Here is a 23,809-nt window from a genome sequence, read left to right as displayed (position 1 = left end):
GTGAATGGCTTGAAATGTTGGCCCCATTTTTTCTCAAGGCCATTATACTGAAAATAATCTTCATTATCTCACTGTTTTTATGGTCAAGTAAGTGAACAGCGCTTATGCCTCCGCCTTCCTTTAAGAGCCCTGAGGTTGTTCAGACAAGGCCCCTTGATTAATGGGAATTTAATGAAGTGGCTGCTGCTGCAGCAGCGAAGCAAGGAGACCTCCAAAGTTGTTTTGGCTAGCCAGGCACATCGCATGTCCAAGGTTTCCTGGAAATCAAACACAGGAGCTTTAGGTGAGCGTCTAGTAGGAAATTGCAGCTGAAGCAGAGGCTCTGCAGGTGTGTGTTCTTAGTTTGAGTCCAGAGAGTTTGTATTGATTCTGCATTGGTAAGAGAACCGCCGTAGTTGATCATGCTTGTTTCCTAACAATTCCTTCACAATTTATAAATACCTGTATTTGAACAAAGACGTCACAAGATTCTGCTGCTTTCTCCTGGGAAAGAGGACTGCTCTGAGTTTCCTGCCACTTGACAAAGTAGGAACAAAACAACAGGAATCTTGTTTCCTGAGAACGGTGTATACCTTCTCCCATAATGCTTGGTTCAAGAGGGGCGAGAGGTATTGAACCCCGTAGAGACAAAACAGCAAAGCATCCCATGAACTCAAGTTCAGGTTCTGAATGCCTGCTCAGTGCCTTTGTCTTCTCAGGCCTCTTTACTTTCTGAAACCTTTGAGAATAAACCTTGGTGGCTCATGTTTTCTTTCTAGTTTTTCCCTTGATTATTACACAGCAGTTGCTGAGGGAAAGAGATCTGTGGGTTTCCCCCCTCTTTTTGCTAAGCTACTGGATGTTGCAAGCAAGTGCAAAGAGCATCCTGACAAATTGATAACCTTGTGCTAAATTCTGCCTCAATGTTGAAATAAGCTGTTAGGACTGTGAGCACAATATTGGGCTCAGAAAACTCTTTAACAATTACTAATTATTCTACACCTCAGTTGAATATGCTTCCTTCCCGCTCTCTCCCCCATTCACTGCCTTGGCCCCCTCTCCCTACCATCAGGTTACAGACCAAGCTGTAATTAAAACTGACCCAAATTATTATTTATTTCTAAATATGAAAATGTGTGGAAGATTCTGTACATCAGGCAATTGTCCTGATGATTAATTTTAAGATATTTGTTGGGGCTTGGCTTTGAGGACAAGGGAAGGGGGCAAGGAGAGAGAAAGTTGTTTAAATTTTGGACGTCTTCTGTAACTGGAATAGTCTGAACTCCAGCTCTGTTTTCTACCAGCTGTTTGTGATTAATCACAATGCATGTATTTAACACAGAAAGCACCACACAGTTGTGCTGCTTAGATTTTCAGAATATTTCTGGAAAAGGTGTTGTGTGTTGCCTGAGACAAAACTGTTGTCAAATGTTGACTTGTGTCAGCTCAACATGAATGTTCAGGAGCAGCGCACGGAAACGCCGTTTACCTTCCCGCCGGAGTGGTGCCTATTTATCTACTTGCAGTATAGGTAATCTATAAAGCCTATAAAGCCTTAAACGGCTCAGGACTGCAATACCACAAGGACTGCCTCTTTCCATATGAACCTACCTAGACCCTGAGATCATCTTCTGAGGCCCTCCTTCGTGTGCCTCCTCCTCGAGAGGTCCAGAAGGTGGCAACACAAGAACGGGGCCTTTTTTGCAGTGGCTCCCCATCTGTGGGATGCTCTCCCCAGGGAAGTCCGCCTGGCGCCTTCATTGTACACCTTTAGGCGCCAGGCAAAAATGTTCCTTTTTAACCAGGCCTTTGGTTGATCTGATTGACATCCTATGCCCTTTTAAAATGTGGCTCTTTGGGGGTGGGAGGGAGGTGTTATTGGGTTTTTGTTTTTATTTTGATTGTAAATCTTGTGGTTTTTATGTTGACCTTTTCTGTGAACCGCCCTGAGACCTCCAGGTATAGGGTGGTATATAACTTCAATCAATCAATCAATCAATCAATAATCTTAGAGCCCCACAAGTAATACTGTCCCTCCCCCCCCCCCCGTTCCCAGGCATGATATTATTCCATGGCCCTTACCTATTCCAGGGAAACATCATGTCTGAATGACTAACACAATCAGTGGTGGCTTGAGAAACTCACTGACATCAGACCCCTCAAATCTCACTGGCAGCCTGTGGATCTTCTTAGGAGCCAGTCAACTAGTGGTCTAGTGATGGGACTGATGCTTCTGTGATACTCCATCCCTCACCACCTAGGTTACATATGAACCCTGGGAAGCATGTAGGATGGGCCATCCATAACTGCTCCTGTTGCACTTTGAGCAATGGGTGACATGGTTGCGTCTCATATCATCTCCTGGGCACAGCAGAAGAGACGTTGATTCTGGGGAAGCAGTATTCCTACCAAGAGCTGAATGCCCCCAGGGAAAAGCTTGCAGTTGAGGTGTTACGTTTCCTTTATATAGACCACTTGCACAGTAGGGCATAACTTCTGACTGCCAAAATAGGAAGAAAGCATCTTAGCATTTCTTAAAAGCTGTGCAGCGAAGGGAAAATCAAATGGCCAGGCAGCAGGTTGCTAAGTTCCTTCGGCTTTCTATGTTCGTGATGGGATCAGTAAGTGGTGTGACAATGCATTCTCTGGAGAGCTGTTACAATGAAAGTGGAAAATGCTGAAACCCTCTCTCCTGTTATAGCTCTGAGATTACTTTCTGCTTTCTACAAAATTCTTGTTTCATCCTCTCCCATCTGACCTCCTGGCTTATTATTGCATCAGCTGTTTCATTTGGGGGCTGCTACCGCAGCGTATGCATTTAGCCTTGCCTCTTTGCATACTGAGCGCCACTCCTTAAAAGTGGTGGAAAAGAATGCAGGCTTTAGCAAGTTTCTGTATTTTCTATTTTTAGTGGATAAGCCTCTTGTCTTCATTGCGAATGAAACAGCTGCTTATTAAACACTGGGTTGCCTACTTCTTATAGCTATAGATGTGCATATCAACCCTTAAATTCCTTTGGTGTCATAAAAGAAATTGAGGAAGGGGGTGGGGGGATAATAATTGTATTCAGTGGCCGTTTTGGCAACGGGAAAAGAAGGCCCACAGCCAGAAATCTGTATTCAGTGAGTGATGGGCTTATTTTGTCTGTGCTGTGCTACCGTAACTCACATTCGCCTGTTTTAAAATTGTTTCTTTCTCCTCAGAAAGGCAGACAGATGTTTCTGTTTGGCATTAGATATAACTTGGAACCATTTAAATTTCCTTGTCTGAAATGATGCACGGTGTCATGCTCCGCATTTGCTATCATATTTGGAAGGAGTGACAGATTACTACAAATCAATTATTGTTTAAGGGAGAGGAGGAGATATTGTGAAGCAGTTGTCACCTAAGTAAAAATTATATAATTTCCAGCTTCTGCTGTAGCAGACAGAAGGCAACAGAAGATATTGTCAAGTTGAGGCAAAGGAACAGATATTTTTATTACTAATGGTGTCATCAGGACAGACGCCAGACAATAAGTTTGGATTTTCCATTGCTACTACAGAGTGAATGAGAGAGCGAGAGAAATAAAGCTAGGGAACAGACACATGTTTTTGCCTCTTTGCTTGAGACATGCACTATTTAAAACCTTTCCATTTGCTTTGATTCTAGTGTCGGTAGAGAGACATAATTAGGAAAAGGTTCTTCATCAATAAAAGATGTTCAGTGAAAGACTGTCGTTTGCAAACATGTTTTTTTCTTTTAAATATTTGTGAAGGTTTAAAAAGGGGGGCTTCTTTAGATGTCTGTGTACTATTTTCCTATAACAGTTCTTTACCACCTTATATATATATATCTCCTTTGCCTCTCTATGCAAGAAGCTCTGCCCCCTTTGACTAGACATTGCCAATAAATTGCCTCCATCCATATGCTTTGGGTATCATTTTTATGACATACGTTATGCAGCTCTGGTATAATTGAACCAAGTCATCCGACAGATAAATTTGCCTGTTGCAAATGTTACTGGAATAGTTTGACGCATGCTTCCACATTACTTTTTCCATGTCACCTCTGTAGCCCCCGCAGCAAGAAAGGGGATATTGCAGTCTGCAAAAGGTCACATGTGTGTGTCTGGCAATGCTTTGGGAGGCTTCACTGTCATTCATGTGCCGGAGACTCTGATCTGAACTTTTGAACATTGCAGAGATGTACATCTGTCTCTATTTTCTACTTACATTGAAACCAGCCTTGTGTACGGCCCTGGCGTAGGACATCATGTCCTGGAATATCTTTGAAAAGTAGGCTGAATAAATGACACGGTGGCAGCCTGAATGAGTACATACTGAATCATTCTCCAAAGGCTTGGTCAACATGAGCATATTCAGCTTGAACTGACCGGGGTAGGCATGGAGGAAGTCTGCATTGTACACTGAGGGAATCTAAAACAATTGTGTCAATCAGGACTGAAATTCCTATAGAAAAACATGCAGGGTTGTGGTCACCACTTCTGGCTTAGTTACTCTAGTGTGACATTTACCCTCTTTAACATAACGTGCTGCGCTTGGAATTACCCAGAAGGTGTAATTTGTTACACATTGTTACTAATTGCATGCCACATGGCCAGTTAAGTGTGGGTGTCATAGCACTGATTGAACACTTTTTAAAACTATTTATGAGCAACCCCCGAGAACAGTGCTCATCTGCCATAAGTAGATCACACAATGTGGTATCCAGACCACAATGAATAACCTGAAAGTGCCACTGCTCTGAATATGTTTAGGACAAGAGCAAAATATACATTATTATCAGTAAATGTATTTCGATGTGACAGCCAATCTTCTGGCCAAAGAAACTATGTCGCAATAGTAGGAATAAGCTGAAATGCTTTTGTGCTTCACTAGCAACGGGTGATTTATTGCAAACTCGATGGAAGATACTAGAGAAAAATTTAAGTAGCACAACACAAAATTGCTCTGTGCTGCTATTTTGTTACTTTGATATTGGCTGCTTTTGTGGTTTACGTTTAAGAAATATACTATTCAACTCAATACATAACAGTTTATGATTTTAATCTTAAGTGGTATTTAATTTTGATATTTTTTGTAACCCGCCCTGCAACCATTTTGTTGAGGTTTTAATTTTTTAATTAAATTTCTATACTGCTCTCCATCCAAGGTTCACAGGGTGATTTACAATATAAAAACACAACATAGTAACAAACAAAACAATAACGGCCACACACACAGTTTAAAACACCATAAACTGTTTAATTAGTCAAAGGCCCGGGCAAAGATGATGTTTTTGCCTGGTACCTAAAGATATGCAATGAAGGCACCAGGTTGCAGGTTCTCCACCCATATCAATGTTTGATTTATTTACAGGAAGATCAGTCTGTGGGTCACTCACGATTTTTCTTCTTCTGTCTTTATTGGTAGGAACTTAACGCTATTCAAAAGAAGTATGCATATGAATCTAATCCATGTGCTGTAAAACTGCAAAGCACCATGAATAAACTTGCATGATTAAGGTGCAGGATGTTAAATGAATAAACGAACAGAACAATCCTAAAACTATATTTAAAATGCTTGAATTTAGCAATATTGGCCAAAAAAAATTCCATCATATAGCATGGCTTCTGAAATATGCCATTAAGGCACAACAAAAGGTATTAGGTTGTATCCAAGTTTAGTCCTACTTAGCGTAATTTAGTCATGCTCATGGGTTGCTGAAGGCTGTATTCAATGTAGTTCTAAGTACGCCTCCCATCAGCACAACAATTTCTACTTGCAGAATGGAACCCTTTCCTCCCCATAACCCTTAAATTTGTTCTGGGGGTTATTCCAATCCTCCAGAGCAGATTCGATGAGGACACACAGAGGCGGGGAAAGGCTCAATGCACAAATGAAAGCCTTTGCACTGATGGGATGTGTTAGTTTTGTTACCACCCTCAGTGCTGGAATAAACCCTGTGGAGGCCCCTAGGCCAGCAGTTCTCAACCTGTGGGTCCCCAGATGTTGTTGGACTACAACTCCCATCATCCCTGAGCTCTGGCCTTGCTAGCTAGGGGTGATGGGAGTTGTAGTTCAATAACATCTGGGGACCTACAGGTTGAGAAAGGCTGCTAGGCAGTCAAAATCTTGGGAAGACCCTAGCATTGAACTAAGAAAGCTTGATTGTGATTTTCTTTCAAGATCAAATCAATATTATTTGGATCCATTGTTGTGGGGGCCCTAGAAGGCTAATAGGCTGGTGCCTAATCTGCCTATTTAGTAATCCTGCACTGACCACCCTGTGCATTTACTCTGAGTAGAACTAACATTGGCTACAGCCCATTGCTGAAATAAGTAACACTGAATACAATGCAAAATAAATATTTACTTCCTAGTGTTGTTCTATTTTAACTTTGTGCCACTTTCCTTTGTACACATCATCAGTTGTGGTGTGCTAAAGATATAGCTCTTATTGAAGACTGATGATCATCCACATGTTATTTTTTATTTTTTTACAGGCTGAAAACCACTGAAGTACTAAGAAATTACTAGAGCTTGCCATCCATTTAGGTCAGCTGAAATCAGTGTGAGATGTTATAAGTCAGCTAAAGGTCCAAGGGTCCCCAGCATGACTCTACTGAATGTAATGCCAGGGCACTGATTTATACCAGTTGAGAATCTTTCCCCAGTGCTGATCTGAATGTAACTGCAGGATCTGTAGTTGGGAGGGGGGAAATTAAGTCCTCTACACTAGCTCCATCTGGTGGTTTTTTAAATGTGCAGACTGCAAAGAAGCTAAAAGAGCGAGAAAACTGGTTGTTTTTAATGACTACTAGCTGAATAAACAATTCTGTTAAATGCAAAATGCTCCCTTTGTGGACATTTACCGTTCCTTCCCTCCTTCCTTCCTTCCTTCCTTCCTCCTTCCTCCTTCCTCCTTCCTTCTTTCCTTTCTCCCTGGCATAAAGCTGTTATCATGCTTCTCTGTACTGTGTAGGCTTTCAGGTGTTAAGGCACAGACATAGTAAAGGAATGGGGTATATGAATTGCAATACCGAAAATGAAGCAAAGCAGGAGATACAATCATAGCAGCACGAGAGGGAGGATTGATGTTTGATCATTCCCAAGCCTTTTGCAAAATCAGCTGATGTACATCTGCAAATGAATTTCACTCAGTTCATTTTCTAGATAAATTTCTAGCATTTCCCTTTATACCTCTTCCTATTCAGCACTCTCTGTCTCTCTCTCACACACACAGTTTGGCAACGTTGTTCAAGCAATTACTCTGCTGTCTTATTATTATGGCCATTTGAGCTCAGGGGTTCCAGACTAGTGGAAACAGCAGTTACCTGGTTCATTCAGGCTACGGTTCAGGAACTTGGTGCTCTCCACATAGCATCCTCTTATGCTTATGTCTTTACTTCTGGGATTCAAGAAGCAGGGGAAAGAATGTCACTTGAAGCCAGGGAGGGTGATCCAGCCAGCGAAACGTAGCCACATTGCTGCATTTTGTCTTTCTGCCTCACACCGCCTTCCAAGTCGTTTGTCATGCATTTTTTATAACGTGTTGAGCATCTTGAAGGGTTCAGATGCAAGGTGAACATTTTGACAGTTTTACCCAGGATTTCTGCCTGCTACGTAGCCTTGATTTTAATGAGATTTCTGTGTTTTCCAAAATGTAGCTATATTAAGACATTTTCTAGAGTGGTCTACACTTTTATTGGAGGAGCAACAGAGAGCGTGGCTTGGGTCCAAAAGAGTGCAAGGTGGTTTCCACTCAAGCAAGGATGCTTTCAGTAGCAAGGCTCCTGTGACCCCTAAAGATTTGGGTATCTGCCAAAGCGGCTGAGAAAGTCGGGGAAGGCAACAGCTGAATGACATTGGCAGTGTTCCCCAAACATGTATGGAAGTACTTTCCATTGGTGCATAGAAAGAAAACACAACTGCAAATTATCCTTCCTGGTTGGGAGTCTTTATGGAGGCCAGTAAAGCACATACAAATGAGTATAGTACTACAGGCAGTGCTGTCAAATGCTGCAAGCTTCTTCGATCCGCCACACTGTTAGGGAAGTGAATATTATTAACTATTTACTTTTGCCATTTTTCACTTCTGAATATCCTCCTTTTTTGTTACAGATCCTGCCATAAATCAGCAGATTTATTGGCTGCAGTTATTCCCACGTTGTCTGATTAACCAATAAACTATATTTCATAACTTTTGTCGTTGTTTCTGGCAGGTGACAACGTCACAGAGGCGAAGCAAAGTACGGATGAAATCGAGAGTCAGAGTCAAGAAGCAGGTTTGTGTTGTGCTGTGCTCTGTTAAAGCATTCTATCACTCAGGGTTTCCCCACCTTGGTGAACAATAATCCTAGTCAATGCTATTGACTGAAAACATTTGTACATTTTCACCGGATTAAGTCGGGGCTTGTGCAGTTCTCCCATTGGAGACCAGAGCCCTATTCATTATGAATGAATGTATTCCTTCCAGCCCAGGAATGCAGTCTTTCCTGTTAGTAACTGGCAGCACATTACATTCCCTTCTTAAGGTGGAATAGATCCTAGAAACCCTGTAAATGGAAAATGTTTACAGCAGTGTCTTATAAGGTTCATACTTCAAAGAAGGAAAGGAATGTGGAGAAATTAAACTGAAGGAGAAGGAGATGAAGGAGCTTTTCTGCCTTTAGTAAACCTACAATTTATCATGTGTATTTAGCTTCTAAGTAACAATTTTTCTGCGTGCTGCTTTACAAATTGGATTACTGACATTTCAGGAAGATTTGGTGAACAAAAATTCAAACCTTGAAAAATAAGCACCATTCAAAGCTCATAAAAGCAGTAGGAATAAACGGTGGGTGTCATTCAACAAGGTTGCACTCAGAGTAGACCCATCAACATCAGTGGACATAGCTTAGTCCTCTTCAGTCACTTTACTCTACTCTGAGTAAATCTTAGTTCAAACCACCCCATATTTAAAATTTCTGAATTACACATTAAAAAGTGAACTTTTTATAGAAAAAAAACACCATGCTTCCATTTAAAGCGGGTTATTTTCCTTTCCTGTTATTTTAGTTTTTTGTGGGGTGGGAGCTGCCCAAAGTGGCCTCAGCACAACGAAACTATCAAAGTAACTACCGTGTAACAAGTAAAAATTGCTTTGAAAGCCCTTATCCCCCTGCTGCATTATATACTGGGTTATTTTTCATGTACTTCAAATAGCATACTCTTCATCTTGTCTGGCCCACCTAACCAGCACTAATGGTATATTCTGTTGCTTGCACATATTTAATTCAGGTAGCACGACCCATCTTTTAGTGAAAACTTTTTCTATCAGCTCTGAAAGCTTTTATTAATACCTGGAAGCTACAGCAGGAGAGGTCCAATCACTCAATGCAGTAGAGCAAAGCAGCCAAGCTATCCAGCCTACATTACTGAGTCATTTGGTCTGTGTATACGGCATTGTGGCTGTTTCTAAAGAGTTGAATTTATGTTACAGCAAAATCCCCTTCCATTCCTGCCCCTTGTTATGGTCTGCAGGAGAAGCACTGTGTATGAAACTCTATCACCCTTCTGCCATAGAATTCTGCTGACTCTGATTATCCAACTATTTATTCACACTTGCAATGTTCTCTTGATGCTTTCTGATTTAAGCTGATTTTATCTATCAACCCATCTTTAGGCTGGTTTTTTTATGCCTGCTTAGTGAGCATCTACACATGTGCAGTCATGCACTCAGTTTTCATTGGGACTCATTTTAAATCTCTTTTTTTTTAAAAAAATGGCAAGAGTTCCATTCAAATCCTGCCAAGATGTGGTTTTCATTTTGCTGTATCAAATCTAAATGTTAGAAATGGGCCTGAAAAGAATTGCTTTTTATATGTCACAGGTAGAATGTCTAGAGAATAAGGGCCAGGCCTTTAATGATTGGAGTTATGATCTGGGTACACCTAACTTCTTTCTCCCCTACTGTCTTATTGCCAGCTCTTGAAATAAAGGACAAAGTAGGTGCTGTGCATTGGAGCGTCTTGCTCAACTTTTCTTTCATGTGGGAATGAGCACTGCATGTGTTTTCTGACATGAGACATGCCACTTGAAGTCTTGCACATACGATTTCCTGCTGTCAAGTCCTCTCTCCAATCAATGATATCTAATCACCTGTAGACTTACATTTACACAATGTAGACTTACATTGTCTTTGTCCATGGAGTTTTCTTGGCAGGGATACTGGAGTGGCTTGCCGGTTCCTCCTCCAGGTGGATCACGTTTGGTCAAAACTCTCCACTATGACCTGTTCATCTTGGGTGCCCAGCTCGGCATAGTTCATAGCTTCTCTGAGTTATTCAAGCCCCTTTGCTACGGCAAGGCAGTGATCCATGAAGGGGCTTGAATTATGGTGCTGGAGGAGACTCTTGAGAGTCCCATGGACTGCAAGAAGATCAAACCTCTCCATTCTGAAGGAAATCAGCCCTGAGTGCTCACTGGAAGGACAGATCGTAAAGCTGAGGCTCCAATACTTTGGCCACCTCATGAGAAGAGAAGACTCCATGGGAAAGACCCTGATATTGAGAAAGATTGAGGGCACAAGGAGAAGGGGATGACAGAGGATGAGATGGTTGGATAGTGTTCTCGAAGCTACCAGCATGAGTATGACCAAACTGTGGGAGGCAGTGGAAGACAGGAGTTCCTGGCATGCTCTGGTCCATGGGGTCACGAAGAGTCGGACACGACTAAACGACTAAACAACAAACAACAACAGACTTATATTTACACACTGGGCTGCTTTTGTCTGCCGTTTTTCCTTTGTCTGCCCAACACTGGTACAATCTGTACCACTGTATGTCATGGATTCTAATCAATATTGATCCAGAGCAGAGTCCAGTGTATAGTTAGCAGAGTAACAACTTAAACACGTTGCAGGATTCCCCCCTCCCCCCAAAAATAGACCAGAGGCAATTGTATTTCATCCAGCAGAACTTTACTGATACTGAAGGCAAATGAGCATAATGGTCACAAATCCAATACATTCAGGATTAGCACTGTCCGTAAGAAATCCAGTTGCAGCAGACTTAACTTAAACTTACAATAACGTATAATAAGTCTCAGACCTTAGCACTAAGCATCTATGTACAGAACACCACACCAGAAGGAAGAGAGATAGAAAGAGAACCCAGGCTCCTTCTGGCCTTATTATTATAGTCAGCATGACTTTGACAGAAAGAGATAAGAGAACCAGTTTAAGCCAGCTGTACTCAGCTTCTCTGAAGCAATAACCCAAACATCAGGAACCTTCTGCTTCCTTCTTTCACACAGAGAAGCTTCCAGAACCCTCTTGAATTGAGTGGAACAGGAAAGATCTCTACACATCAGATCAATACTCTCTGCACCAAAAAATGCAAACTGACATTGTGTACATATGATTTGCAGGCATTTTGCACCATCATTTCTACTAGCATATTTGGTGAACAAAAACATACTTAATTTTATACAGTGATTCCCCCCTTTTTTAATTTGTTAAATTCATATACCACCCTTCATCTGAAGATCACAGGGCATAATCTTCATCTGAAGATTACAGCATAACATTATAACACAAAATCCATATCATAATAAGAACCAAACAAACCCCAGATAACATCTCCTATGCACATTTAAAAGGTATAACCTGGTTAGACAGGAACATTTTTGCATAACACCTAAAGATATGGAATGAAGGCAACAAGGTGAACCTCCCTGGGGAGAGCATCCCATAAACAGGGAACTGCTTCAGAAATGACCTGTGGAAGAGGCACACAACAAAGAAGGGCCTCAGATGATGGTCTCAGGTCTGTTCATATGGGGAGAGGTGGTCCTTGAGGTATTACGGTCAGGGGCATAGGAAGGGGGCAGCTTACCTTGGGTGCCATCTCTGAGGGGAGTGACAAAAAGGCTGCATCGCGTGGAGCATCGCGCCCCCCTCCCCCCCGGTTCACATCATCAAATCAGTCTCTTAAGATTAAGCCAAGAAAGAGTATTCTCTATAAGATTGAATATCAATATACATAACAAGACTTTGAGATTAGACCACTGAAGAAGCCCGAAAAACTATCTTGGGAGTGTGCTACCTGCAAGCCCCAGTTAAAGGGCCCCATCGGGGGCGAACGGCGGCCTTTTGATTACTTGGACTGCCAGGGCGAAACAGGTGCAAAACGCCGACACCCTGTCGTCTACAACTTCATTGTCTACAACTTTATTGACATCTATCTACAATTCTACTAGCACCTCTTGGTATTGTGAATATCATCAAACTTACCTTTTGTTGGTATCTTCATGAAGTTATCCAAAAGACTGAGTTAAGCATTTGAAAAAGCTATTGAAACCAGACATTATAAGTTCATTTTAGGCTGGGTAGTTCGCAAGTCTTTGTGGCTTTTTAAAATGTTTTGTATTTTTCTCAGAAGGTTGAGAAAGTATGTATAATTATTGTTCTGTGTATATTAATTGACAACGTGTTGCATGAGTTGCACTACACACACACACACACACACACACACACACACACACGGTGCACGGCATGGCTGCCATTCTGGGTGCCCATGCAGGTAACTCCGCCACTGATTGCAGTCCTGATAATTATGGCAACTCCACTTTAAGCAAGCATGTGCCGCTTGTCTTAGCAGTGTGTTACAGTGGTTTATTAAACTTGCATTCCCCAGCCCACCCCACGGTAAGCTCGGGCTGCAGTTTATCCTGTGAGGTCCAAAGACCTCAGCTGTTGTGCAAAGCACTGGTGTGCAACTGAGTGGAGGGCACGGCCATCTAAAAATAAGAAGCATTATAGCCGAACAAATTTGACCATCAGGCTGCAAACCTATTCTCACTTTTCAAATCCCATTTAGGGCAGTGAGACTTACTCCTGAGAAAGCTTGCAGACATAGGCTTGCCACTATCAAGCTGCAATCCTATACACACTAGGAATAACTGCCATTGAACAAAATGGTCTGAACGACAACAAGCAACACGTTGGCTAATAATATACTGAGAATATTTTTATAACACTATACAGTGGTACCTCGGGTTAAGTACTTAATTCGTTCCGAAGGTCCATTCTTAACCTGAAACTGTTCTTAACCTGAAGCACCACTTTAGCTAATGGGGCCTCCTGCTGCCACTGCGCCGCTGGAGCACAATTTTTGTTCTCATCCTGAAGCAAATTTCTTAACCCGAGGTACTATTTCTGGGTTAGCGGAGTCTGTAACCTGAAGCGTCTGTAACCCGAGGTACCACTGTATTGTTTAAAAATTCATAAACAGAAGATGTATAATATGTGCGTGGAGTCAGAAACTGATAAGAATCAAATAAATGTTCCATGAGCAGGAATGGTAGGAGTGGTAAGTCACTGCCAAAGATCACTGAAATGGAGGCAGAATGCCTTTCCACAGTCAATATCCTACAAATGTGAGTTGATGGGTGCTCCAAACGTCACAATCGGGTGCTCCGAGCACAGCAGCAGACGGTACAGTTCTTCCAGGATAATGAACTGTTTCAATGATAAATCTTCATCAGCTGGCAATAATATGAAACGAAAACCATTACATTCAAATACAGTCCAGTGAAAGAAATGACAGGCCTGCATGTTAACCAACCAATAATAAAGACATACCAAATTAATAGTCTCCAAAGGTCCATCAAATGGCCATTGAACAAAACGGGGCTCATTCCTGAGCTGTCAGTCACATGTCCCCCCCCCCTTTTCTTTCTTTTTTATTTTACAAGGTGCAGCCACAGATGCTGCAGTCTAAATGGAAGGAGAAGCTTCTTAACTCTTTCCCTTTGGGTAATTTTTCAATTAAAAATGGCCCCCAAGTTGCTTTCCCACCAATTAAATGAAAAGATAATCGAAAATATCTATGTTAGAATGAAACAAGAATGGCCGGGAAAACTGTGGGCTACTCTTTGATCAGTTAAATTGACAGCATTTTGCAAATCTTCAAAATGCATTGTATATGTTAATGGAGCATAGGATTCATATTTTTATAAGAACTGTTTGTCCCTCCCTCCATCTGCACCCAGGTTGTAAATATGTGTTAATAAACCATATTTATTAAAGAAACGACAGTCACCACCACGTCTTGATTCCCAATGGAAACACGAACCTGGATGAGCTCCTGGAACCCCCAGAATCTTGCTACTTCTCAGCACAGATTGGGGGTTGCACACAACCTTTGTAACAATATTGTACAGAAAGTTGGCTTTTCTATGAAGTGTGTGCTTTAGGATTTGTTTATTTTGATACTGGAGTCAAAAAAGAAGCAGCAAATGTCAAGATGAACATCTTTCTAAGTGTCAAAATGGGGAATGAAAACATGCTAAGAATATGTAAGAGTGCTAGGAATTAGAATGAGTAAAAATGCTCTTACTTTGTGGAAGAATCAGTCAAATAAGCGAAGTAGTTGCACATCATTCCTTTGTATCCATATTACTGTCCCATGGAAGAAAAGGACAAAGGCCTTAGCTAATGACATGAATCACATATGCATTTGAGAGCAGGTGTAACAGTTTACAATCATTACTAAACTCAATTTATAATCTAATAAGTGTAATTTCTCTCTTTGAAAAACAGATGAGGCAAAACCTACCGTTGTAAACAGCTCAACAGATGGAGGAGAGAACGTTTGCAAGGAAAAAGGTACAGATAATAAAACTGGCTTTAAAAATACCAAATTCCCAAAGGGGATTTTATAAAGCAGTATTTTCTGTTAAACCGAGGAAAACCCAGGTTCAAGCTTTAAAGGCCAGATGTCAGATAAACACTTCTGGGATGTCTTTTAGAAAATTCTTTTTAATGAACCACTTGGCATCATAGCTGTGCCAGTATGGATCGATGCCATGCATTTTCATCTACAATCATTATAGATTTCCCATAAAAATATTGTCAGGGTCATAGAAAAACTCTGGTGCCGAAATCTGCAGGAATGTTCACGTTCAAAGGTTTATGTCTGCCTTCGTCGTTGCATGATAGAGGGCTTCAGTTAGCTCTCTGGTGATATGGCAGCGAAAGAAAAGATAAGGAGAAGGCTATAAACACAACATGCAGAGTTGGAGAATGAAGACACAGCTGAGAGAGGGAAATTACTATTTATTTTCTGTAGACTGTGCTGGGCACTCTGATCATTTACTCTGTGATTAAATATTTAAAAGTCACGGGATGGGGGACGCAAGTGACAGCAAGTTTAGAAAACAAAGAAAGAGAGACTACCTAATTTAAATGTTTCCAGCTGAGTTTTATCCTGTTGAGTTGTTTGGTTTTCAGCAAGGAGTGAGACAGAGAGCCATACTGTTCCTGACACTTGTATGGTATCACACCATTAATTGCTTACACTTTCTTTTAATTCTTCTGGGTTCCTCGGCAAGGAGGGTTGTGGAACATGGTTTATAAAATTGTAGCTGTGGATAATTCAAGGCAGGAAGTCTCTTGTTTGTAATGAAGAAGGGCCACAAGTGTAGTATTCAAGAAAGACTAAATAGAGAATTTGACTGTTTTCTTTTCATTTCCTTAGATAACATAATGATTACCAACCACTAATCTGTTGATGTTAAAAGACACGGTGGTGCTTGTTTTAAAAGTTGTTCATTTGCTTGTTCGGTGGGAGCTTTTTGCCCTTGATTTTCTGAAATATCGTTTAAAAGCACTTTTGGGTTTGTTATTGTTTATTACTCTCCATGCATATCCCCTCCTACTGACATCTGATGTGAGATCTAGCCAAAACCTCAGCTGCAGCAATATTCATTATGCTCTCAGTTCTGAGTGACAAAAACTAACCTTGCACTGTTTTTTGTTTTCATCATTCCTCACACCCACAGTTTATATATGCAATTTCTGAAAATTAGACAATTCATTCCACTCTCTTTCTTCGTTTGCTTATGTGAACAACCACTAAAGTTGGAAACTGGAGAGTGATCTCTGACCATGGAGGTGGCACCTACCCTCTGTCATTGAAGCTACAAACAAACACAACCTTGGCAGTAGTTCTCAAACTGAAGTAGGCTTTTTCAGCTTGCTCAGGTCCAGAGAGGTTCTCCACCATCTCCTGTCACTCCTTGTGTCCTGCCCTGATGTTCTAGAAGGGTGGGTGAAAGGGAAACATGTCTTCTCTGGCTCAGTTGCATCCAGACCCTTGTTTCCCCCTGCACTGAAGAGCTTGCTCCTCCTTCATGCCCGATGATTTGGTTGCTTCATAAATAGTTGGTCCCTTGTGTCACCCAGCAAAATTAAAGTCGCAGGAGCATGCTGGTTGGTAATCACACTGTTCAAAGTTGGAGTTAACTCTTTATTAGCAAAAACACAATCTCCACATAACTTGGTTGAATGTCGGGCCTAATGAGCCTAGCAGCTCATTCCCAGTGGTCTTACTCCATGAGAAGCAGTTGCTGAGACTGAAAGTCCCATCTCCCCACAGCCATCTAAGCCCCACCCCCCAGGCTTTCTCCAAGCAATTTTAGACTGTGTCTGCGTCCACTTCTCCTCTTCCGGGAGACAGAGCTTGTTGCAGCAGGAGGGGGAGACACCTGTGACTCTTCAGCAGCCTGGCTCATCTCTGCCTCTTGACCTCCCTCGTCCCACTTGCCTTCTTCAGCTTCTACCTCTGATTCTAGACTTCTCTCTGCCACTAAGCTCTGTTACCTCTTCAGCTTCCGATGCCTCCACTTCCCTGTCGTGTCCGTCTACTTATACCCTGTCCATCTGGCCAGGCCTCCCCAGCCACTCTGGGCAGCTCTCAACAGGATATTAAAAACACAATAAGGCATCAAACATTAAAAACTTCCCTAAACAGGGCTGCCTTCAGATGTCTTCTAAAAGTCAGAAAGTTGTTTATTTCCTTGACATCTCTTGATAGTTCTGCCATCCACAGAGATGCTGACCTAAGAGAGGACTTTCTCTGTAGCTGCCCCTAAATTGTGGAATTCAGTTCCCACAGAAGTGCATCTAGCACCTTTGTTGCACAGGTTTCACTGTATCCTGAAGTCTTTATTGATGGCTCACTATAGTGTGGCTCCTCCCTCGAAAAGCATGGTATCAACCCTAAAGCACTATTGGAAAGGTACAGAGGGGAAAAGATGATACATATTCTAGATATGATGCTTATGATGCTTTGATCACACAGTGACTGCTGAAGGAAAAAAACCAGCTGCAGACATGAGTGCAGTAACAACTCGTAGACATTTCATCGTATCACCAAACAAGGTAGAGAAGAGTCTGTATGCTTCCTATATATTTCATTTCTGCTCCCACCTCTAAAATCCACTGCTGTTTTTAGCACACTTTTCACCTGTGAAGAGTCAACAAAAGAAACATAGCCTACTGATCTATGAGCTAGTGTTTAGTTCAATGTTTCTTTAGGTCTGATCTTGCTTCTTCTCGATTATAAAATAAAATTTAAACAAGGTCCCATTTTGCCTCTCAGCAGGCAAAACGAGTGTCAGGGCTGGGTGATATAGGCATAGCTGCACCTGCCTGGTCTTTCGCTGCTACAGAGCTCTTAAAGGAATGGATCTATCTAGTTTGCCTAGTTACCATTGTGTTCCTGAAACCTTGCGTATCTCCAGTAAGGGCTACTTTATTCTTCGTTGAGAATGGGGCTCTTTAAAGTAAGAGTGCTAAAGCTAAATAGAAATCAGAAATCGGGTTTATGCTGTACAAACGTCCTCGGCATTGTTTTCCATACAATAGAGAGTCTCAGCTTTGCGATTCTCTCAGGCTACTACCAAGAGGCGGCTTATTAGCTCTCTTCTATTCTTCCTGCTGCTCTCCTACAGCAGCCTATAAGAGCCTCTTCTACTTTTTCCTGCCCATGAGGACCAGCTTTCTACTTCTCCGATCACTTCTCACTACCTGCTTAATGGCATTTACCTGATCTGTCTTCTCACAGCAAGATCCAATTAGCCCTGTTAAACTCTCTCCGTCGACTCAAGTCCTTCCTAAAGAGGTATACACACTCACACGGACTCTCCACGTCAAGCACAGTCATGTCTATCCAAAGCAGACAAAAAACAATAACCAGATAGCTATGTTGGCCCATTGAAAGGGCTAGGGGGAATCAGAGCCAATGGTAGCATAACACCTTTATTAAGAAAACCGACTAAAAAGTTACAGAACAGGCAAAAACCATTCAAATTCAATTAAAGATCTGATGATAAATGATCACACGAGGCTTTACTAATTATAATGGATTGTTTCAGACCACCCGTAATTTGGCATTTCAAAACCAGGCACACATTTTATGGGTAAATATTCTCGTCGACATACAGATCCAGTCTTTGAAATGGTAATTGCAATGCCTCTTCATGCCATCTGATAAGTATAGTTGATATCCTATTGGTGAGTTATGAAGACTCACCTTCAAAAAGAAAAGAGGGGGCGGGGAGAAAAGGCCCTGGATAATGTACCAACAAGATTTATTAGTACTAATTTAAAAGAGAACTGAACTCAATAGCATCGCAGTCCGTACAGCCTAAACACCATTTATTCCAATGTCAGTAACACTGAGATGTTAGAGATGTGATTTTCTTAGTACATGCTTTATGCATAATTTCTCAGTATGCCCACATACAGAAAGGTTTTGGAAGGAAATCCTGGGCGAAATTCAAGATATAACAGGATTGTAATATTTGTCAGGAGCATAAAGAGGTTTTGGTTGGGCCATATAAAAAAAGTCATAGGAGCAGTGACCTTGAAACACATTCTTCATTTACTAGCAGTAGCATGAATGTGTATCCCATTTTACTGGAAGACCAACTGTTTCAGAACAGCTCAAAAATTAAATAAATAAAAAGGGATGCTCCATCATTAATAAAGTGAACTTATTTCTCAAGGGGGGCTGTTTTAGAAATCAAGATTTTTTAAAAATAATGAATTTATTGAGAGCATTTTTACCCCACCTTCATGTTGTAAAAAGCAATGCCTACAATGTGGTTTAAAGTAATCCCTCAGCATCATTCAGATGATGTGTGTACAAAGCCATTGGCGGGCATTCTCCTCTGAAGTTTAAAATTAGAATATAATATAGAAAACAGAATAGACTACCTGAGGTGTTTTCACCCTTTTATAAGAACTGCAACTTTAAGAACTGGTGCCTGAGCTTGCTTTCCTCACCCCTTCCCTACTTGTCCCCTTTTTCTTATATGTCATGTCTTTTAGATTATAAGCCTAAAGGCACGGACTGCCTTGCTACTGATCTTTTAAAGCTGATTTTAGAGGGGTTTTTCAGCTAAAGAACAAAATAAAATACTTTAGATTAAATTAAATAATTTTATAATGATTCCACGCATGTGGATTTAAATATGTTATGCAAAACCATAGCCTAAGAAGGATATTTATTAATGCAGAGTCCGCTTGCTATTGAAATGATTAAAAACTGTCTGGCGCATGACATATATTTTGTATAAATGCAAAAGGCACTGTGTTGGAAAAGCAAATGTTTGTATCCACACAAAGTTATATTGCTGTAGATCAGGGGTCAGCAACCTTTTTCAGTCATGGGTCCACCGTCCCTCAGATCATGTGGTGGGCCAGACTATATTTTGGGGGGGAAATGAACAAATTCCTATGCCCCACAAATAACCCAGAGATGCATTTTAAATAAAAGGACACATTCTACTCATGTAAAAACAAACTGATTCCCGGACCGTCCGCGGGCCGGATTGAGAAGGCGATTGGGCTCGCAGGCCTTAGCTTGCCTACCCCCGATGTAGATCCTTTTCCACATTTCATTTTGGGTTATTTTGAGTCTGGGACTTGGAAAAAGATTCAGTGGCAGGTTACCATAGTCATCAAATCTTCCATGTCCTGATGTAACAATCTGTGGCGGAAAGCGGAGGCGATGGAGTCTCTCACATTAAGTAACCCTTCCACATAATGTACTAATTCTAATTCATTACAGCTTAATAAAAGTGTAATTGTGCATTTGAAGGTCAGCTAAATTAAATCATATGTTAATAAATCTTAAAAATAAAGCACCAATTACTACATTTCCAGGTGTTCATGGAAGCCTAGTTTCCTTTGGGAAATACCCTACAGAACCACTTTCCTGTTTTCAATACAGAAATGAAGAAGGTGTCAGTCATCCAGGAAAAACATTGTATTTATGAGTGAGAGTTCTTAGTTTGTCTCAAGCAGAATTTAATGTTGGCAAATGTTTGTTCAGGTAGCAGCAGAGCTTTCATAAGCAACAGAAGTCTGAGCAGGTTCTAAAAGTCACATTCAGCCACTTGTTTGTTTAGAAAGAGTAACGGGTTGTTTGAAAGGATGAGAAGAAATAGCATAAACCTAAACTAAGTATGAAACAAGCTTGCAAGCGTGTGGAAAAAGATAATATTATAGGGAAGTGAGATTTAAAAGCAACTATTTTACACACACTAACAAGAGTATTTTGACATATTTTCAAGTTTTGTTTTGGGGGTTTTTAGGAGTCATCAGGTGGGGAGGGGAGGGAAACTGAAAAAAGGAGGTGACCTTGAGCGCTAGCTGGGCTTCTGATAGAAAAAAATTGCAGAGGCATTTCTTGTTGAAAAACAGCCATGCACACACAAAAAACCCTCTTGGATCAAATAACCTTCACTAGGGACGCTCGTGGCACTGTGGGTTAAAACACAGAGACTAGGACTTGCTGATCAGAAGGTCGGCGGTTTGAATCCCTGTGACGGGGTGAGCGCCCGTTGCTCGGTCCCTGCTCCTGCCAACCTAGCAGTTCAAAAGCTCGTCAAAGTGCAAGTAGATAAATAGGTACCGCTCTGGCGGGAAGGTAAACGGCGTTTCCGTGAGCTGCTCTGGTTCACCAGAAGCGGCTTAGTCATGCTGGCCACATGACACGGAAGCTGGATGCCGGCTCCCTTGGCCAATAAAGCGAGATGAGCGCCGCAACCCTAGAGTCAGCCACAACTGGACCTAATGGTCAGGGGTCCCTTTACCTTTACCTTTAGTCAATAGGTCTAGGCTACTCTAGAGCAAAATATACATCAGGAGGCTTGGTTTGGTCACAATCGAGTACAGTTGTACCTTGGAAGTCAAACAGAAGTTTGACTTCCGAAAAGTTTGGAAACCAAAGTGTGGCTTCTGATTGGCTGCAGGAAGCTCCTGCAGCCAATCAGAAGCCATGGAAGCCCTGTCAGATGTTCAGCTTCCAAAAATAGTTCACAAACTGGAACACTCACTTCCGGGTTTGCGGCATTCGGGAGCCAAAATGTTTGAGAACTAAGCCATTCAAAAACCAAGGTACAACTCTATACGCTTCATACACTAAACACATTAGATAGAAAATGAGCCAACATAGCCAATAGAGGGCTGCAAAAATTTGTGTCCAAGCTTTTTTTAGACTCATCTACGCATGTTCTACCAAAGAGGCACATTGGTTGTCAGATGTGAACTGTTTTTTCAGCTCTTCTACCCCACTAAATAACTGGGACTGTGTCAGAGCTGCCTTGGTGCATTGCCAGCCATGCCACTCCTCTCAAATAGTGAGATAACTATCCCCCCCCCAAAAAAAGCCTGGTCCTCTGAATAAATATGACACAAAATGGCTTCCATAGCCATTGCTTTTCAGCACTGGTGTCCAAACTGCAGTTCTGTGGCCCCACTGAAAACTACTGCATAGGTACCGCAGAGGAGATGATTTAGGAACCGCTACTCAGAGGGCAAAATGGAAGTGAGAGCTGGACCATAAAGAAGGCTGATCACTGAAGAATTGATGCTTTTGAATTATGGTGCTGGAGGAGACTCTTGAGAATCCCATGGACTGCAAGAAGATCAAACCTCTCCATTCTTAAGGAAATCAGCCATGAGTTCTCACTGGAAGGACAGATCCTGAAGCTGAGGCTCCAACACTTTGGCCACCTCATGAGAAGAGAAGACTCCCTGGAAAAGACCCTGATGTTGGGAAAGGGGGTCTCCTGATGACAAGGAGAAGGGGACGACAAAGGACGAGATGGTTGGACAGTGTTCTCGAAGCTACCAGCATGAGTTTGACCAAACTGCGGAAGGCAGTGGAAGACAGGAGTGCCTGGCGTGCTCTGGTCCATGGGGTCACAAAGAGTCGGACACGACTAAACAACAACAACAACTCAGTCGGCAAAAGCCCTCAAATCCTTGCTGCTACAAGCTGAAACTTTCCTTATTAAGTTGAGCTTTGGTCATTGCATTTTAAGTGTATGTGCATGATGTCACATCTAAGGTTTGCCTGACATATTCTTATGAGTGGTCCCATTCTCCCTCCCTTGTTCTGGAAAGAGAACAGACCTCCACACTTCCCCTTAGCAAGCAGCCTGAGAATCTTTACCAAAGTAATGGAGAGTTGTGTTCCAGACACTTTGCTGCATACCACCCAAAATGGCCTTCATGTGTACAGGCAAAGACCTGTTTTGTATTTTCAGACCTGTCCTGAATTTACCTTTTAAGAATGGGTAGGCTGTAGACACCGTTATTAAGTTCTGTCCCTAAAGAGTCCTGTTGTTTTGACATGTCATCCAAGAGAAACAAGATAATGTGCTGAACTTGATTAGCAATGAAGTACAATTCTAGGCTTGGCTGTTCATTCTTCTACTCAACCTGGGAAGTTCTCAGGCTGATTAGATGGGCAAGCAATGACACCCAAATCTCCTTCTGTGCACCATCTACATGGAGATGATGCACATAAGTACCTACCTCAGTAGTTACTACTCACCCAGGAAGTCATCTGTGTGCTCTTTTTGTGAAAATGGATACATCCAAGAAGGAAAATAGTATCACCAATGGTAAGAAAGAAATGGGAAAGGGAAATTACAAGAGGAGAGGTTTCTATAGGTTGTTGGAAAATGTTTGAAGCTGGAGGGTTTATTTGTGGCTCTTATTTTTGACTACAGTGGTACCTCTGGTTATGTACTTAATTCGTTCCGGAGTCCGTTCTTAACCTGAAACTGTTCTTAACTTGAAGCACCACTTTAGCTAATGGGGCCTCCTGCTGCTGCCGTGCGATTTCTGTTCTCATCCTGAAGCAAAGTTCTTAACCCGAGGTACTATTTCTGGGTTAGCGGAGTCTGTAACCTGAAGCGTATGTAACCTGAGGTACCACTGTATGTGGATTCTGCTCACTAGGACTTTGGTTCCCTCCCACTTGGCCCTTGGAGTTTTGGTGAGATTAGAATCCGTCTGGACTTAAAAAGATTCCCCTTCTCAGTTTTAGTGCCAGTTTTCTCTGGTCTCACAGCTCACCACCTGCCACACCAACCAGTTTCTTGTGCATATTCAGGGAAAGGGGAAATACTAATACTCATAATTTATTATTTATACCACCGCCCATCTGGCTGGAATGCGAAGGAAGGAAGGAGAGGTCTTTCCTTCCCTCTGTCCTGCTCCTTGAAGACTATGGGAAGCAGAGGAGAAACCTCTTCTTACCTCTGACCCATCATGTACTTTTGTGGGTCCCTACCTTACCCCAGCAAGAATTTGGCATGTTGTATTATGTCATCATTGTTTGCACAATGAAAATTGGTTGCATTCTTGGCACTCCTAGGATCCAATCTCGTCGGAAGACAACATAGTACTAAAACAACCATCTTCCTTTTTCACTGCAGTTTTAGTAACCCTGCCATTAAAATAAATAATACATTGATTAAAATCTTACTGTTGAAACGCAGCAAAAATTCTAGTTGTTACTTTCAACAATAAAATATAATAGGCAAGATCTCTTAATGTGTTACTCTTCCCAATTTTCTCCTCATATTGTATCAACTTTCCTTATGCCCTTCCATTTGTTGGTGAGTCATTTGTCCTCTTTTCTTTCATAAACAACCTTCATGAATGTGGTGACCTTTCCAAACCAGATGGCGAAGCTATTTAAAACCCATTCCCTCAA

General features: G+C 41.7%; 1 protein-coding gene across 7 annotated transcripts in view; it reads left to right on the top strand.

Annotated features, from left to right (window-relative positions):
• The window catches only part of MACROD2 (mono-ADP ribosylhydrolase 2), a 1,043,571-nt gene that overhangs the window by 928,968 nt on the left and 90,794 nt on the right, over positions 1 to 23,809 (top strand). For all 7 annotated transcript variants that reach the window (XM_082215586.1, XM_082215585.1, XM_082215587.1 and 4 more), the window contains 2 exons: positions 8,186 to 8,248; positions 14,548 to 14,613. In XM_082215586.1, coding sequence (XP_082071712.1) covers positions 8,186 to 8,248; positions 14,548 to 14,613 — 129 coding nt within the window. The remainder of the gene's footprint in view (positions 1 to 8,185; positions 8,249 to 14,547; positions 14,614 to 23,809) is intronic.

This window comes from Podarcis vaucheri, assembly GCF_965113315.1.
Source record: "Podarcis vaucheri genome assembly, chromosome: 3".
In the NCBI taxonomy this organism is placed as follows: Eukaryota; Metazoa; Chordata; class Lepidosauria; order Squamata; family Lacertidae; genus Podarcis; species Podarcis vaucheri.
This window is presented reverse-complemented; position numbering and strand designations above follow the sequence as displayed.